The sequence below is a fragment of the Orussus abietinus genome, unplaced genomic scaffold, assembly GCF_000612105.2.
Source record: "Orussus abietinus isolate OABI.00-Male unplaced genomic scaffold, Oabi_2.0 scaffold6, whole genome shotgun sequence".
NCBI lineage: Eukaryota > Metazoa > Arthropoda > Insecta > Hymenoptera > Orussidae > Orussus > Orussus abietinus.
This window is the reverse complement of record NW_019396002.1, coordinates 1,940,687-1,959,159: the sequence shown is the minus strand read 5'-3', so window position 1 is coordinate 1,959,159 and position 18,473 is coordinate 1,940,687. Positions and strand designations below refer to the sequence as shown.

Sequence of the window (18,473 nt, the reverse complement as noted above, 5' to 3'; positions counted from 1 at the left end):
TATGCATGAGACGGCGGCGCAGGGCCCGGGAATGGTCTTCGCGAAATTATGAATTTTAAATTATTGAAATATCCCGATATCGGGCATATGCATGAGGCGCGATAGTTGGGGCCCTAACCCCGGGCCCGGTTCTATTCTCATCGATGACGCGGTTGGGCAGCGGTCCGCCGGAGGGCGCCACCGGCCGCGCATCTTTTGCCGGGCGTCGCGGCGGCGCTCGCGTCCTATTACGTAATCCCGGCGCGATCGGCGAGTCGCCCGCGAATGGGGGAAAAGTCAAGGTCGCGTGGCTTCTTCGCGTTATCCTCGGAGTGGAGGCGCTCGATTGGGGCCGGATCTCGGTCAAAGAGACGCCGCGACGAGGGAACGCAATTTTTCGGCGATTTCGAAAGCGTCGCTTTAGACACGAGGGGGTAGGGGGCGGAAGGAAGGAAACGTCTCGGCGAGAGCGCAGGATCGGGCCTGCGCCCGAGGGACGCCTCGCGTCGTCGCCGTCGCGGTCCTGCGACGCCCGTCTCCATAGATACGGCTCGAGTTCGCTGCTCCCTCTCTCTTCCTCTCGCTTCCTCCCGCGGGCGCGCCCCTCCTCCCTCTCTGTCGCGCGCCCGGTCCTCGCGCTCCCTGGGACGCTGCGGGCTTTCCGCCGCAGAGCGCCAGGGCGGCTCCCGCGCGACTCGCCGGTCCTCGCCCCGTCTCGCTACGTCGAAGAGAGTCGCGTCGCGTCGCGTCTTCTCGGTCTCTCCTTTTCGCCTTTTCCGTTGGCCCAGGGTCGCGAGTTCGGTCGAGGATTCCCTGAGAGGCGGAGGCGGACCGACCGCCAGGGAAGCCCGAGTCGATCGAGGCGACGAGGGCGCGGACTAAGCTCAACTTCCGGTCCGCCGGTCCGTTTGCCTTTGCCGGTCACCTTGTTTCTTTTTCGATCAACCCTATTCCGGTCACTGTTCAAATCGTCCGGAAATTGATATGCCGGAGTATGGACCGAGAAGAATTCTCGTGAAATTCGAAGCTCAGGCGTAACTGTGTCCCGGAGAAGAGAGAGTGGCTTAACACTATTTCTACCACGATTTTGTGTATACCTATTTCGACCAAAAGGTTTTGATGAGCTGGAGGAAAATGATACCGCTAAATAAATTTAACAATTATTATACGAAAACTCAAAACATTAATTGAGAAAAAATTATTAAACTGAAAATAATTTCAAGTTAAAATTTTAAAAGGTGTCTTTTGACACCTTTGGTAGAAATAGTGTTAAAAAGCTGGTCGAAATGGCTAAATTACTGGGGACTCCTAAACGTTGGTATAACTGGGCAGGGTTGAACCGCCGTTAAGGCCTTCGCACGTAATTCGCAATACGGTACCCGTGAGCACAGCCTTAACGACCTGGCCAATCGAATTACCAGACATAAAGCGCCGTTTTAATATACGGGAATGATCGAACAAAATTTGTACTATTTCGGAATCTCTGCGGCTATGCAAACTGTTACATACGTGGGACAGAGTTTCGTTTCTAATAAACCGTTGACATCGTCAACTTTTGCTTACCGCTCTTGGATCCGCGTATTAGACTTATGCGTAACCGTTCTGGCCTATGCTTCCGGTTACTTTATGCCAGGTATGTATGTGTGAAGACCTTTAAGCCATCACACGCACGTACCTCGAGTTAACCGTGGTGCATCGATAGAGATAAGAACCGGCAAATCAAATTGAAGGAAATTTAATATAACGACCTATTTCGGCAATTGCATTAACCAGCTCTTCCTGATATGATTATGGTTACTTTTTGCGGGGTATGTGTGAATCCAGACGTAAGAGTAACACTCGCGCTCATCGACAAGTATCTCATGTCATAATGATCCCCGACTGGTCGCGAGATTTTGCCGTTTAACGGCGTTGCATAGACGGGCTAACGGAATGACGAACTCGTGCAACGGCTCGTTATCTCGGAGTTGGCTAAGGGCGCGCGCGAATGGCGACGCTGCCCATGACAGTGAAAACGGTAACGCGGGTTTCCGCCGGCCTGACGGTAACGACGGCGATGATAACGATAACGACGACGAGGACGCGGAGTTCTCCGTCGGGAGGCTTCGTCCTCGGGACCACCCCGACGCCGCCGGCGTCGGCACCGGGACGCTTCTCCATAGGATAGCTTTCACGGTCTGGCACACGGCCCTTCACATAGAGCGCGAGGTGCGTGAGCACGCGCGTGAACGCGCGACCACGTGACACGTCGTTAAGGTGACATGAAAGTGACGTTTCACGGGTGAATTGATTGAGAAACATTTCTCCGAGCTGGGTGGACCGAACTGTTGTGAAGCTTTACCATATGAATAGGGTGACCCTAAGGAAGGTCCTGATACTCCTGAAATTTCATTTACAGTGAAATGAAGAATGTTTATAAATAGATTTAACAAAGAAAAAAAAAAGAATGAAATTTTATCGGCGTTGGATCTTTTCTTATGGCCTCCATGTTCACGTGGTAAAGTTTCAAATGATTCCGTACACCCAGTTTAGAGAAAAGTTGCATTAACGAGGCTCCTTAAACGCCACTTTAATATCGCCGGAATCGTTCGCAACGGAGCTTCCTCGAGATTCGCCCGTTTAACGGATCGTTTTTCTCGTTACAGCACAATGGGGTGTACGAGCCGAGGACCAGGAACGCCGGCAACGGGATCTACAGAGCGAATCAACGGGTTAGTGCCTTTTATATCGCGACGAGTCGAGCCGTCCGTTGGCCAAGCCGATTAACTCCACGAAAAAAAAAAGAAAAAAGAAAAGCGGAGTACAGGAAAGTGATAAGTAAAAAAAGTTAAGCATCGATCTGACACTGAAATTAGGAAGAAAAATCCAAGATGGAAGTCAATCACTATGGCCTAGGAACGGCTCAATTAACGGGCAATTGTCTAACAATAAGTCTAACGAGACAAGGTCCCCTGAAAACGATCCGTAACTAAGCCGGAAGTTTACCTCGAGCAAGATAAGAACTTCGCGAGTCGTTATGCCCGCCTCCCTCTTCTCTAAATATTTAATTGCACGTCAACGTCAGCCTCCCCGAGTCGCTCCGTCGGCCGACGTCGACGCGTCCTCGTTTAACGCCGAATTGTTTATCGCCGATCGCGCGTTTAACGCCCCCGGAATGTCCGCGCCTCCATGGAAACACAACGCGGCTCCGGTTTTGCCGTTAACGGCGGAGCCTGTTGTCGCGGGCCGCGTTATACGAGCTCGCACGCCTAATCCCGATAAGGTAACTCGAATCGCAGCGAGCTCGAATTTTCCGACGATTCTACGTGACGTGGCTCGGCCGACGCGGTTTCGCCGGCCGATCTTTTCCGGCCGTTAAGGTCAAGTGAAACACCCTTCAAATCAGTCGATTCGAATACAACACTTTTTTTTATAGGTATTAGACCAAACTGTCTGAAACTTTGACACATCACCCCTGATCATCTATGAATTATCCTGACACATTCAAACTTTGGATTTTTCAACAAAACTTTTTAACTCAGCCCAGACCAGATCCAAAATGGCGTCGAGCTCTTATATTTCGATCAATATGCAATTATCGAAGGCTCCGATATGAGAATTGAAAGGGTCAGGACAATTTTACGACAATTTAGAAGATTCTGGTAATCGATAAACTAGCATTTGAACGGGATAAAGGCAAAAAAAGTGTTGTATGCGCTTCTATGCCAAAACGATGGGAATATGAGGTCTCGGAGTGAAAATTTAATTGACCTGGAAATCGCAGATGGCGCAGGGGGTCCCTCTGCGGTCAATTAGGGCTCCAGAAAGCATGAATCCAGAGGATTTCTGGAGTTTTACTTCGATTTCTTTATATTTATTGTACGAAAACGACAGGTGGAGTATGCCATTTGGTACAATACCCAATATAATTCGATACAGCTGTCGATATAAAAACGAACGTCGGCAATGTAGGCATTTAGAAAAATCTTGTTTATCGAAGTCGATCAAGTTCTTCGACGTGTTTCACTTCACCTTAAACGGCCGCTTCCGGCTCCGCCGATTCTTCGAAGCGGTCTAACGGCCGCGAATCGAAAGCCCGCCGATCTCGCGGGAAGTCCCGGGAATCGTGCGTCTCTAAAAATACGTTTTTACGAGCCTCCTCGTAACCCGAGTTCCCTAGCGGCTGTGGCTAACGTTCGGCCCGCAAAACACCGTAGCCTCTCGTAACGAATCCCTGCCCGTTACGTTCCCTCGCACGAAGCCGACATTACTCGTTTCCTGCGGCCCCACCGCAGGTGCCGTTCCACGCAGCTTCACTCCCTTTTCGTAAAAGTCCTCCGGCCGGAGAGCGATCTTTCCCTACGCCCGCAAAGTCTTCGAGCGGCCTCGGTCAAGTTTCAGACCGTGACCCGCCGTTGCGTTCTTGCGTCTATGCTGTTGCGTTTTTCCGCCGTTGCGACTGTCGATCGACGTCGGACTAGATCGGCGTTAACGACCTATCTGACCCAACGACAGCCCTCGGAATTACTGGAACGCAAACAGGATCCGCGCGCAAACTCTCCTTAAGGGGATGTGGTAGTGGCATCCGAAGGGTAAATCGTACATGATACTTTTCTTCGAGCTGGGTGTACCGAATCGTGTCAAACTTTACAACGTGAATATAGAGGCTATAAGAAAGGTCCTGTCCCTCATGAAATTTCATTTTTTTTAATACAAAATATTTTTTTATACAAAATATCTAAGAAGAAATTTTTTAAAAATTGAAATTTTATGGGCGTCAGGACATTCCTTATAACCTCTATATTTACCCTGTAAAGTTTGACATGATTCGGTATATCCAATTCGGGGAAAAGTTTCACAAACGGGACTTCCTTGACGGTACTTTCACATTACCTTAACCCTTAAACGGAAATCGAGTGATTTTGACTGAACGCCATCACATAAACGTATACAAAAAATGTATTTATCTATCTTCAAATAAGAGATTTTTTTTCGTTCCGGCTATTGTTAATCGCAACTACCTACGTGAGAATATGGTAAAGCGTTTGCATATGTGAAGTGTAGATTTATAAAAAGATGACATTGAGACACAATGACTCAATTTCCGTTTAAGGTTTAATACGCTACCGCATGATGATCCTATCCGATGACAGACCATATATTTCAAACGTTGACGTAATTGTTGCCACATCCCAACAAATCTAAAAATGATAAAATTGATACGTAAACCAAATAAATCCAACTACGTGATAATGGAGTAGTTTGTCCCTGAAACTTGACATACACTTTTAACTGAACCTATTTATGGCACGATAGGACGCGTAAGTTCGCACGTTATGAAACGGGACTTTATCGAAAATTGGAACGCAATGTGTTTTTTTTTCCATACAGTAAATTACTACATTCATCTTCATGCGTCGGTACTGATATGTCCAAAACAATCGGTTTCGAACGCGTATTTACTACTATTAAGAATAATTAATAATAATTCCCTTTAATTTAAGAAGTTTCAATCCCAAGGGTCGGGACGGTCACGCGCCGACTTTTTAGCCCAAACATAGATTCCTGAAAAAAAAATTATACATCAAATCGTTAAGGGGACTTTGACGTCACTGGACCCGGGCCCATTAAACGGCGAGTCGAATCCGAAACCCAAACATCCGATTTGTTTAGTCATGACTAAGTAAATTATTCCGACGGTTTTTCTCGGATTTATCGTCGAGGAGAGCCTTTAATCGACTTTCACGTCGAGGCCGTTAATTGCCGTTGCACACGCGACGTTACGGTCGTTCCGCCTCGCGGGGTCTTCAGGGTCGTCTTCGGTACTGAAAGCGAACTTTGAGAATTCTCGAAGGTGCCCCAGGAGTCACGCTCAAACGCCCGCGAATCCGTTGCGTCAGAGCATACAATTCCGCAGTCGTTACACGACCGCGAGCGGCACGTGCGTCGTTGGTAGATGGACGGCCGAGTGCAACGGGAGACACGACGCGACACGGAAGAACGATGTATAACGCGGAGCTGAAACCAGCTCGCGAACGACCGACACCTATCAGCAGTTGTTCGCCGTTACACGGGACACGAGCTCGAGTCGTTATGTTCGCGGGTGCGCGTCTTACTTCACGAAATAGCGGCGATCTCGCAGGAACCGTAGAACGGGGATCCTATTGCCCGTAAACGTCGTTAACGAATCCTCCCCGACGTGGCCATGGCCGTTATACGGCCGACAAATTTCATCCAATCCTCCTCCGCTAAGATTAATGTTCCGCAAGTGGGAAAACTAACGAGAGGAAAATATCACCGGAATTCTTGATGGCCATGACGGTCGAAACGAGATAATTACGGGACGTCATGTCGTATTTATCTGTACAGTGGTCGTTCGTTGTTGCGCGGCGGCCATTTTGTTTTCGCGGGCGATCCCTCCTTGCGATCGACGATTTCGAGAGATCGTGCCATTACGAGTACAATGGTTTTGGGGATTTTAATCCCTGTCTACATCTCTCGGTTAGGAATAACTGTCCGCTAAACGTACAAGGATGATCTGGGTTGTTAAATTAAGTGCCTTGCCCTGTATGTCGGGAGATCGCGACGCACAATGGAGGTCCGCGAGGAGGAGAACAAGGACTCGACGTCGAGTCAAAGCGACATTGCCAAGTGCAGGAAATAAAGATAATTAAATGTTACGAGAATTCTTGGTACGAGAGATTATCAAGATACAAAAGTAAAGCGACGCTAGTGGTCGTTCGTAGTTGGACGAGCGGCCATTTGTTTTCGCGGGCGATCCCTCCTTTCGATCGTCCAAGTGCGATCATCGATTCGAAGAGATCGAGCCAAGTCAAGCCATGACGAGAACAATGGTTCTGTGGATTTTAATTTCCTTCTGCAACTCTAGACTGGCTAAGAATAATGATAATTAACCGTACCGAGATAATCCGGATTGTAAAATGAAGTAACCCGATCTATATCCCGCAAGCTCGCAACGCACAGAGAAGATACGCGAAGAAGGGAACAAGGAGAACGCGAAATCAAGTCAAAGAGGCTTTTTAGAGTGCAAAGAATATCGAGAGTAACTTTAAGTTAACGAAATCCTTGGTGGCAACAATAATTAAAGCATAAAAGTAAACTGACGCTAGTGGTTCCTCGTTGTGACGCGAGCGGCCATCTTGCTTTCGCGGGCGATTCCTCCTCTCGATCGACCAAGAGCGATCGACGATTCGAAGAAATCGGGCCAAGCCAAGCTAAACCATGACGAGAACGACGGTTCTGCGGATTTTTTACGCGCCGAAAGTCACCCAGGTGAATTCTCGCGTCTGTCGCCCGCCATCTTGGAGCGCCGCTCCGGAACTCCGGCGGGGGCGTCAGGGCTTTATTTACTTTCTTAACTTAACATACTCGGAACACACCGACGACGAATCGTTATTGACTTACCCGATCTTTCGCGGCGTTACAAAGTGACTACGGGGCCGTTAACGGTAACGTAACGTAGCTAAATAAACATCGAGGGGCCCTTTCCGACGCCCTCCAAGGCCCGCCATGTTGTCTTAGACGTTTGGCAGATGGTCGACCGCGATACGTGTTTTTCGGCGACGTCGGGCTGCACCAGGTCCTCCAAAGGCGTCTAAAAATACACGCCCGTTGATTTTCCCCAGGCAGAGGGTGGTTGCGTCGTTTTTTACGGTTTTCCGCGACTTTCGGCTGTTTTAGGCGCAGACCGCGACGCCGCCGAGGACGCCGGGCGTCGGGGCGGACTCTGCGACCGTCTTCCCTGGAAAAGCAGCCCGGGTGGGCGAGGTGATGGAGCTCTGCTATGTCACCGAGAGAATTATCGCCTTGTGGTACAGAGACGACGCCCAAGGGGTCCTGGAGCGTGCGACGAACCTCCTAAGAGGGAAACACGCCAACAATTATATGGTGAGGAAACGGAAACTGTTCGTGCTCGCTATTTTTCTAAGTTCTCCCCTGAATACTTTGGCCTCACGTTAGACCTGATTTCGAATTATCCGCAGATCTTTAACCTCTCTTCACCGGGACGAAGATCCGAGCCAAACACGAGGGAAGCAGGATGGCCGCAAGGATTGGCTCCTGGCCTGGAAAGGCTCTGCGCCCTCTGCAAGGAGCTGGACTCCTGGCTGAACTCGGCCCTCAATCGGGTCGTCGTTCTCCATGCGAGGTGACCACCCTGAAGAGTCCTTCCCTTTATTTTTATTTCAACTCTTAAACCACCTATAATTTTCTGAGTACTTTAAGAGACTAGGGATTTATTTTCAACGTTGGGACGATTTTTTCAGGGGCAGCAAGGAGCGTCTCGGCGTTGCCGTGTCGGCGTACATGAACTACAGCAGCATCTGCGGGGGGAGCGACCAGGACCTGGACAGGTTTGCGATGAGGAGGTTCCTCGACGACAAGATTGGCTCCCTCCGGGTGCCGTCCCACCGAAGGTGAATATATTAAACCGCGAGGAAGGGGCGTCTTCCGTCTCTCGATCGAAGGGCATCGTATTATCGATAAGGAAACCCAGGTCGCCCGAGTGGGCGCGTAATGTGGATTCGGACCTGGCGACGTGCTCGCAGGATCCATTAATTCCGCGAGCGATGAACATTAGCATGTCGTTAGCATCGATAAGAGCCCGGAGGTACGAATTTATCGGCCAGAGCATCAAACCCCGAGGAGGAATACTTACGACGGAGGTGGAGGAGCACGTGTCCCCCGATCTCCTGGATAAGTTCGTGAAAAATTAAGAAATTGATAAAACGTTCCAGACCAGCGAGGGGAAAACCCGAAGCAAACACCTGTCGATGAATCGTGGCGAATCCTTGGTAATGAAGGCTCTTGTGAACCGGATTCATTTCCATTTTCAGATACATCGAGTATTTCAGCGGCCTCCTCTCGGGGTCTTTGAGGATCAGCTCGTCGCCGCTGTACCTGACGCACCTGACGGTCCTCGGGGTACCTCTTTTTGAGCCCACGGGTTGCAGAGCCTTCCTCAAGGTCTACGAGGGCCTCAACCCTGTCTACACTTCCGATCTCTACTCCGTGACGAATGCAAGGGAGTTCACCGTGAACCTTGGAGGACTTCGTCTCAGAGGTGATATCCTGATAAAGTGCTATCACCGGGTCTACTCTAAACAGAGCCGCGAGACGATGTTCGCCCTCCAGGTAAGAACGAAATATTACATTAAAGGCTTTCACATAACACATGGTTTACGCGCCTTTTCGCTACTGTCTTCGGTGCCTAAAGTTGCCCTTTCTGTGGCATATTCTTACTTCACATATGCGCATAAAATCGCGTAAACCATGCTTTTGTTATATAAAGTATCGTATTCACCATGGAGGCAAGGTTATTTACGTCCGACATGCTTGCAAAACTCGCCTTCGACTCGCATTACAAGGTCAATGTTGGACGTAACAAGACCCACTTTCCATTTTGGTAAATTGTATACTATTTTTCAATATCCATATGGAATGTGCGACATTTGACGCCTGTAGAGCGTTCGGAGAGTGAAACAGCTCTTGCCCATGCGCAGATCGAGCCTCTGGAATTCTCCTACCGAGGACTTTTTCGCGTTCATTTTCATCCCTCCCCGTTTACTTCTAAACCCGACTTTGGTGGCGAGGCTCGGAATCGACAAGATTTGCAAATCGACCACGACACGCTATACAAGCGTGTAAAAATCCCATTTTACTTGCGGATTTTGTAAAAAAATATCGCGTGCGCCTCGTTGACAAGCAGGCATTTGCAATACTTATGAAGTAGGCGGCAACGGGCTACACTCGCGTGCCCTCACCTTCGGCTCGTGCTGAAAACCTCACGCGTGTCTGACAAATGCCTACATTATCTCCTTGACGCACGATATCCTATAAGATCTCTGAAACGTGGCGTTTCTTAATCACGTTTCGTTGGAAATAGTTCCACACATGCGTCATCACGGAGAACGTCGTGGCGTTCCCAAGGTCCGAGCTGGACGTGGCGTGCGATGACCCCAGGTGCCCTCCTGACAGTGTGGTGACCCTTTACTTCGCGAGTGACCCCAGACTGCAAGATGGTCCCGTTCCAGCCCCAACTCCTGCGGTCCCCCATGCTTCCGCTCGCCACGACCCGATTCTGCATTGGGACAGCTACGCCAACCTGGAGACCAGCGACGAAGACGTCTACGGTGAGTGGAGTTGAATGGTTCTGAGAATATGGGTGAGGGAGCAAGGGTCCAGGCGCATGGTTCGGAGCTCATGGTTTAGAGATCAGGGTCTAGAAGCTGCACCCTGGACCTACGTTTACGGTCCAGTTCGTAAGACTCCATGGAAGCGTATTTGGACGCTGGTGACTAATCGCGACCGGAAATACGTTTCGCGAAGAGGAAGGAGAAACGACCTCGCCCGGACCGGCGCCTAGCCTGGAAATAGATCAAAGGTCGAATCATTCGAGAGGGTTATCGGCGATCGATGACGGGCATCGATCCATGGAGTCCAGGGACTCGATGGGCCTGATTCGGGGTGATCGATGGGTGGGAGCTGGTCCGAGCGTCATGTAACCGTTCCTTGATGGGAAAAAGACCTGACCTCGCCTTTTAACGTCCCGTTTTCACGGTTTTCGGTAGATTTAGTACTCGTCCCGTCGAGCGAAGGGAATCGGCTCCGTTCCCGATCGGCAAGTGTAACGAACTCTTATCCTCCGTAGCTCGTCCCACGTTCACGTGCCCACGCTCCATAAAACGCGACGTTCACAATGGGTATTCGATCGGCCTTAAGTCACGATACGGAAGGAATCGCCATATTTATAGAGATCGATGATTCTTGAAAGAAGAAAAAGAATTCGGACCCGCCGTCGAGAGACGCGATGCCCAAAAGTCGCCCGGTCGAGGGGCCCGACTTTTCCTCGGCCAGAGCTTGCATGCCTTGATTTATTATATCTTCGTTATAATTACACGTTCTTAACGTATCGAAAATCTCAACACATTTGTTTGTCAAGATTTTGAGTTTATTTAGAATAGCCGAAAGTATTGTACGTCGGCCAAGTGAGGATTTTCACTCGCGAGGGAATTTGTCTTCGTCGGGAACGTTTGTTTGCGTTCTCCAGTTTGCAGCAGGCGTTCCAGGCGCAGCTTGGCCTTCCAGAAGCTCGATGGAAAATTTCTCCTGGAATCGGAACGGGCGCGGAAAGCACTGGGAAGTCCATGGAAGCAGAAAGAGGAGTAGGTCGTAGGAGCGGTGGGGCGCGGCTAGGTTATTCTTGGCCGCGGTTAGTCGAGACGCCACGAATGGGGATCGGGCTTAAGCTTTCTTCCTCTCCTCTACGTGGGTTTCGGAGCTTCGGTCAGCTTCAGTTCGGTTCCGCGATCCTCTCTCGCTCGTCCACGTTCCGCGTCGATCCGGTCCAACGCTGACAAATAGCTCGCGCCTAATCGCCTAATCCAGTGAGTAAAAAAAGGACTGATTTCGTCGGTGCTTAATTAAATTCCCGTCCCTTCGATCGCTAGCAACGTCCCTCGGTATTCGTAGCATCGTAATCGCCACGCTTGGTCGGTTAAATAAATTAAAACTGGGTTTAAGTTATCGGGGCGGACTCGGTCCCGGGCGGCCATTTTGGTCCACTCCGGGCGCGCGTCCTTTGAGCGCGGATTCGTTTTCCCGGGATGAAGAGAAAGCGAGGGTCGCTCTAGGTGGTCTTTTCGAGGGTACGCGACTCGCTCGTATCCGGCTGCGGAAAAGGCAGAACGGCTACTTCTATTCTCCCAAAAACGGCAAACCGAAAGCCCGTCCGGCCTTGCGTGATTCGCTCCGGCTCGCGGGAAAGTTTCCTCTTAGAAAGTCTTAAGCTGCCCCGGGAAGTCCGAAAGAGGCGGACGGGTCTCTAAAAGGCGAATCCGTTAACGAGAAAAGGACGGTAGAAAACGAGCCGTGAAATTTCGAAACACGGAATAAACGCTCGAGACCCAAATATCCGTTGACTTATGACGCCATTCTTGCACGGATTAGACGTCTCTTGGCGTGGCACCTCATTCGTCCGTCAGGTCCTCTGAGGACGTTTTCCTCTTGTTAATAACGCCCGTGCATCTTCATTTTAATATTGGCCGGACGCTCCCATAATCGTGGACATACAAGACGAATCCGTTAACGTTAAAAGAACGGCAGAAAAGGACTCTTGAAATTTCGAAAGAGGGGATAAACGCTCGAGATCCAAATATCTATTGACTCGTGACACCATCCTTGCACGGATTGAACTTCTTTTCTAGTGGTATCTCATCGATACTTCCGGACCTCTAGGAATGCTACCTCTTTTTAATAATGCCCTTGCGTCCCCATTTTGATATTGGCCGGATGTTCTCAAAGCGTGGCTGTACGAGCGCGATGATATTTACCAGAACTCATCTCTAGCGATAGGCCCTTCTCGAACTAGGTTAAGTGCGGCCAATATCCTTGCGCGAGTTACGCTGCACCGCAACGCACGCCAGGACTAAAGAGCAGCCTGCGAGCCAGTTATCGTCTCGAGTAAAATGTTTACACGAATTTTTTTCCCCCCCATCTCAACTCCGTCGAGGAACACCGTCACCCCGTTGCGTCCTGCCGCGTTAACGAGACACTTTATTTTTTTTTTATCCCCCGGGAGAGAGACGATAACGAGCTTCCCGGTGTCTCCGCCCCTCCGCTTTTTTCTTCGCCTTCCTCCTGCGTTTCTTCCGACCGCGGAAAGGGAAGCCGGGACGAAGAGATTATCGGAATCCAGGCCCTCCCCTGGCGGAGCTTCTACTTGTAATACATGGGAACGGAAGGAAAGGGCGGAAACTGCCGGTGGCTCTTGTAGGTATTCTCTGACCGCGAATATCGGTAAGAAAGGGATCTGCCGTTGCGTGTGCGCTCCTTCTCGTCTGTAATTTCAGCCAGTTCCTCGATCCGTCGTCTCGTCGCGTGCGCGCCGCTCTTAAAGCCTCCATCGCCGCTGACTTTTCTCTCCCGGGGAATAATTTCGCCTCGGATGATTCCTCGGGCTCGATTAATAAATATCCTCACGTTATGTGATGGTCCGAGGCGGCGAAATTATGACCGCTCTCCCGTGAAACGTAAATTTAAATATTTTTCGATTTCGATCGAGACGACTTCACTGTGCGCAGTCCAGACACGGCACGATGCATCCTCTTCTACCGGTGCATCTTCAAGATCGATTAATTAATGTCCATATCTCTTCGGATGGTCCGGGGCGTCGGAATTATAACCACGTACATATAAAAAGAAATGCAAATTTCGACGTCATCCTTGAAACGTTTTCATCGTATGTGTGAACCAGATATGCGCGATGCATCCTCCTTCTTCGTTCGATCTTCTTACTTGAATATTCATATCTTATGCGATGATCCGACGAGTCAAAGTTATCACCCTCCTGAAAAAAAAAAGAACAGAAAAATGTAAAGATTTTCCTCAAAACGATATTAACATCCGTAAGCCAGACACGCACGGGCCAAAATTCGAGGTTAATGCGCGTGCCGGATCGTCAGGAGCCCCTTTAAGTACCTCGGCGTCGTTTCCGAGTCGTGTCTGTCGTGCGTGTCGCGTGTCACGCGTACGCGCGATTCACGAATCCCTCGAGCTCGCGTCCTTGTCCCAGTTGAAGTCGCCGGCTAGGAATACTACGTACGGCCTGGCCGACGCGAGACGACGCCTAGCGTCGTTTACTTGGGCGTCGCCGAAGATGACGACACCGCTTTCGGGCCCGATCCGGCATTGGGCACGCAAATTAGTTGCTTGCAACGATATACATACGTTTTTGTATATTAATCTCCGATACAAGTTCACCGTGTCACGTGGCCGGGGTCACGTGACCGTGTCACGTGGTCGGCGTCCTCGCCCAAGATGGCGGCGCGCGTTTCGAGGGCAGCGAGTGGGAGGTTACGATACATCGATAATCCCCGGACTGGTTATCCCCGCGATTATGTAGATCGCCTGTTTTTCTCTTGCTCTTCCTGCACCTTTATTCATATTCCAACGTCCACGTTTCGCGATGGCTGGACCTTGATCTAATGAAAAGCGTTACCTTCGGAGCGCCTTTAAGTTGGCTCGATACTCTTCGGCTGTGTAAGCGAGCTTTTTTTCGTCAAATGAAAATGTTATCTTCAGTATGGCTTTAAGTTGGCTCGATACTCTTAGGCTGTATATGCAAACTTTCGCGCGATTCTTACGGCATCGCTGGTTTTTCTTTCGACACCGAGTAGTGCGTAATCTCCGTTCATAGGCAAACCGAGGCTGACTTACATTTTCGCGCGGTTAACGAACATACTTCGCGTTTACGAGACATTTCACCCGGTTCGGCGCTCATAAGGCAGACGACGTTTTGTCACGCGTTATTACACGGCCCTGGATTTACGTATGGCAGGCCGAAGGAGAGATGCGCGTACCAGGGTATATAATGGTAATTAAGGAGCGATTTTAATCTCCGCGATATCTGCATCGAAACGAAGACGCGTGCGCGTAATGACGCGGTAGATTCCCACATTATATAGGCTCGGTGACATTAATCGCCACTTACGCCGAGATTTTTTATTCGACGAATACTCGCGCATACTCTTGGCGCAGACTCGCGCGAGCGGTGAACAGCTTCATCGGCCTGAAAGTCGGCGAATATTTGTCGAAGGACGTGAGCAGGCATGAATATGCGTTTTTTGACCTCTAAGTGCAGCTGGTACGGTCTTTGCCAGGGTACAATTCCGCAAGTCGGGGGACCCGAACGTTACTGCAAGTACTTAAGTACTCGATTCTCTGTCGGTGGGGACTCGCGAAGTTCAGAGCCTTGCCGTACATGGTCGGACAAGGGACTTCGGCTCGATTCCGAGTCCAGCACCCATACTCGTATTCGTTGGTTTTGTTGGTTCCTTTGCAGCACACTGCACGGTGCTGTACAGTGCTGTACAGTGCACCGTCTTGCACCGTACTGCAGGCGCGCCTCCCGGTACTCGCGGATGCTGCACATCGATACGGCTCGCAGTTGATCACGCGACACGATGGACGCTCTCGCGCAGAAAATACTGTAATATATAGTACAGGATGTACCATGGAGCTTATAGAAACGGAGGAGGTTACCTAAGAGAGGGCTTGTCCGGATGAAAATCGACAGAGGTTTATCTTTTGTCTCTAAAGCTGATACGAAAGGGGCGTCCGAGGGGTCGATCGTTTGTGAGACCTTTTTCCAAACCGGGTGTACCGAATCATTTGAAACTTCACCGAGGGAGTATGGAGGCCCTAAGGAAAGTCCTGACACCTATGAAATTTCATTTCGTATAAAAATTAAATGAATGTTTATAAACGAATTTAAGGAAGTTAACGGTTCACGAGGGTCGGCACCTTCTTTAGGGCCTCCATGTTCCTTCAGTAAAATTTCAAACGAATTAGGAACCCTGTTCCCCTAAAAGTCTTTCATTTATCTCTCGGCGCAAGAGGAGCGCAAGTGACAATCAATGCTTCTGCATTCCCGCGGTTCAACAGAGTCCGCGTATTTAATTCCCGTCTTCCTCTCTCGGTTACGAATCATTTTTCCCCGACCATATAGAGATGATCTGGGTCGTAAAGTTAAGTGCCTCGGCCTGTATACCGCTCGAGCACGATTCACAAACGAGGTTCAGAAGAAGGAAGAGGGCCCGAAATCGAGTATGAACGACATTGTAAAGAGCGCGATAAATACGTCCATCAAAGAGCGGTGTTACTTTTTCCTCGTCTTATAAATCGTAAAAAGATAATCGAGAAAGGAGCTCGACCGAGGGGAGCGCGCGCGCGCGGCAATCGCGGAGATGTTCACGCATACGAACGGACGCGGGGACACGCGCGCGAAAAACACGCCAAGGGAGCGGCGAGCCTTGCCTCGCGTAGGAAGCGCGAAAGAGGAGAGAGCGCCGGCGCAGTATCTCCTTCGAGCTCGTGGTGACCAGACGAGGTGCGCCGTCGGGAGCAGCTTTTAAGGTGCCCATACAAGTAGGGGTCCGGTCTGGTCCCGCGGGACCAGAGACCGCGGATTCGGCCGGTCTCCGATTTCCCTCCTGGGACCGGCCGAATGCGTGGGAACGCCTTTCGGCGCCGTCCGAACGGAACGTTGCTTTTTCTGACCATATTGTACGGGTTAATGGTACGGTAATGGTTACCGTACCGCGGTCTCCGACTTTTCTGACCATGTAAGAGCAACGGCACGCCGCTGCCTGATTTTTCTCTGGCCATATTGTACGGGCATTGGTGCAGTGCCGTGGTGTCCGATGGAAGTTGACGCCGCGTGAAGTTGGTCCGGTCTTGAGTCCCGTGTTAATTTGTCTCGGCCTGTTTCCGAGAGGTGATCCATGGGTGCATGGTCGAGTTTATGGGGGGGATAAGTTAGAATCGAGTTTCATGGGCACTATAAACGACCTGGTGGGCCTGGATTGGCCTCGGGGAGGCTGTCGCTTATGTTACCTGGCCGCGACTCCGTCTTCCCAATCGAGGGAGGTGGACCAATTGCTTGCGTCTTTCGTTGAGCCCTGTACATCCCATAAGTGGTTCGATCACGAACTATCGTGCGGTTTGAGGTTCGCAATTCGTGGGGCGCCAGTGTGTCCAAACCATGGGCGTAGGTTGTATGGACCCCGAATGCTGATTCGACTGGGACGGCGGAATGATCGAGACACTGAAAACATGGAACACTATCTTTTCCTCTGATTTTACGAACACAGTTGCGTAGAGTAATGTGATGATAGACTAACTGACAGCGAGAGAGATAGAAGAAAGAAGGGATCGTCTTTTGTTTGCCTTCTTTTAATCCTACTGCAATCACAAGAATATCAACGGAGTCGTCGGGGTCCGTATATCCTACGTCCATGGTCCAAATTTACCGATGCGACGAACTGGCCTTACGCACTATACGTGATTCTTAGTGAACCGATTCGTTCTGGATTGTCGCATTGATGAATTGTATTGACCTTTAACTATAGACATGTGGTATCGGACTCGGCTGCACTCCCATTCCTATTTTCTCTCCACGGTTTTCCTTCGTGCTTTCTATTATCACAATCTCTCCATACACTTTATTGGTTTTGTTCAGTTGCTACAGTGCTTGATCTTCCCTAAAAGGCTTAACTTTTCAAGAGTTTAGCTCCAGGAGATATTCACTCAGGAAATCATGGACTTTAATACCGGAAATCGTTGAAAATCATCGAAACATTGCCGAGATTTTAAGGCCGAACGCTTGTTAGCGAATCACGTTGCTGTTTATCATATGAAATCAAAGGTAATCGTTTTCACTGATTTCTGAGTGAACAACCGTCGCGTCATTACTTTACGCTCCGACCTGTCGGCCATCGGTTCGCGTTCGATTTTTTAAGAAGCCAAGTTCGTAGCTGGCATCGCCCTTCGTCTTCCGAGCCGTTTCTTGGTCCACGACATATCCAAGCGGGGTTGCGCAAGAGGGCAAAGTGTTAATAACTGCGCTGGGCCGCGGATAAATGCATTACCTCGGACTCGGGTAACTCGGTAGCCGGCCTGCCCTGATATCAGGCCGGTGATATCATTCCGAGCCCGGCCACGCTCGCTGTGCCAGGCGTGGACCGAAACTCAGCTGCAGGGCGGCCCCAAAATTAGCTTGGTTATGAATGCATGAACATTAACGCCCAATCTCGGTACAAGTCGAAGGGAACATCGAGGGTCCAGGGTATGAGGGACCTCCTTCTCCAGAAGCTGGACCCCATGCCTCGGATTTCGAGACCTCTTCCAGCGGCACCCGGAGGATCCGCGTCCCCTTAAGCGACGTCCAACGATCCGTTCTACCGGTCGTCGGGTATCCGAGTACGAGGAAAGGAGACTTCTTGTCTCTCGCGGTATAAGGCCAACTTGGAAAGTCTCCGGTCCGACTTCTATGGGAAAAGCTGAGGTGAACGAGACGACCTAGGCGAATCGTTAGCGCTCGCGACTGGAGAGCTGGACGTCGCGATCGAAAAAATGATCCAAGGTGACGCGGAACCTGATGGGGGGACATCAGCCGAGCGGGATTCACCATGAGATCCCATGGTCTGATTCTAAGATCTACGCGTCCCATCCCCGCGGAAGGTTATCCATTAAAAGCGGGCCGCGCAGCTGAGAATTTCTCAACGGCGGTGTATGTTGCATTAGCGGCCAATTGGCCAATTGAGCGAAGGAGAAGGAGAGGAGACTTTGCCGAACGCTGACGACGCATCCGCGTTTCAGAAGGCCGCGAAACGCCGCTCTCGCCGCCTCCGCCACCGCCGAACAACTCCGTGCAGACTCTGCAGACGCTGCACTCCCTGCAGACCCTGCAGACCGCGCCACCACGTGGCTTGGGACACCTGGATTACACCTGCGGCCCGATAGATGGCTCCCTCTACGCGGTGGTTCACCAGGGAACTGGCGGCGGCGCTCGCGGATCCCCGCTGACGGTTTCCATGGACAGCGGCATCAGCAGCGCCCCACCTCAACGACCCAGTCCCCCAGAGCCGGGGACGGAGAGCCAGATTCACGGCGACCTCGACAAGCTCTTGCACGACATGATGCTTACCGTCGAGGTA

General features: G+C 50.6%; 1 protein-coding gene across 7 annotated transcripts in view; it reads left to right on the top strand.

Annotated features, from left to right (window-relative positions):
• LOC105704496 (tensin-3) overlaps window positions 1-18,473 on the top strand; it is a 58,074-nt gene that overhangs the window by 30,743 nt on the left and 8,858 nt on the right. For 5 of the 7 annotated variants that reach the window (XM_023434264.1, XM_023434260.1, XM_023434261.1 and 2 more), the window contains 7 exons: window positions 2,625-2,690; window positions 7,660-7,866; window positions 7,962-8,125; window positions 8,244-8,393; window positions 8,814-9,111; window positions 9,863-10,109; window positions 18,136-18,470. In XM_023434264.1, coding sequence (XP_023290032.1) covers window positions 2,625-2,690; window positions 7,660-7,866; window positions 7,962-8,125; window positions 8,244-8,393; window positions 8,814-9,111; window positions 9,863-10,109; window positions 18,136-18,470 — 1,467 coding nt within the window. Of the gene's footprint in view, window positions 1-2,624; window positions 2,691-5,944; window positions 7,252-7,659; window positions 7,867-7,961; window positions 8,126-8,243; window positions 8,394-8,813; window positions 9,112-9,862; window positions 10,110-18,135; window positions 18,471-18,473 lie in introns of those variants that run through there. The other 2 variants (XM_012433771.2, XM_023434263.1) reach the window with 2 other exon arrangements.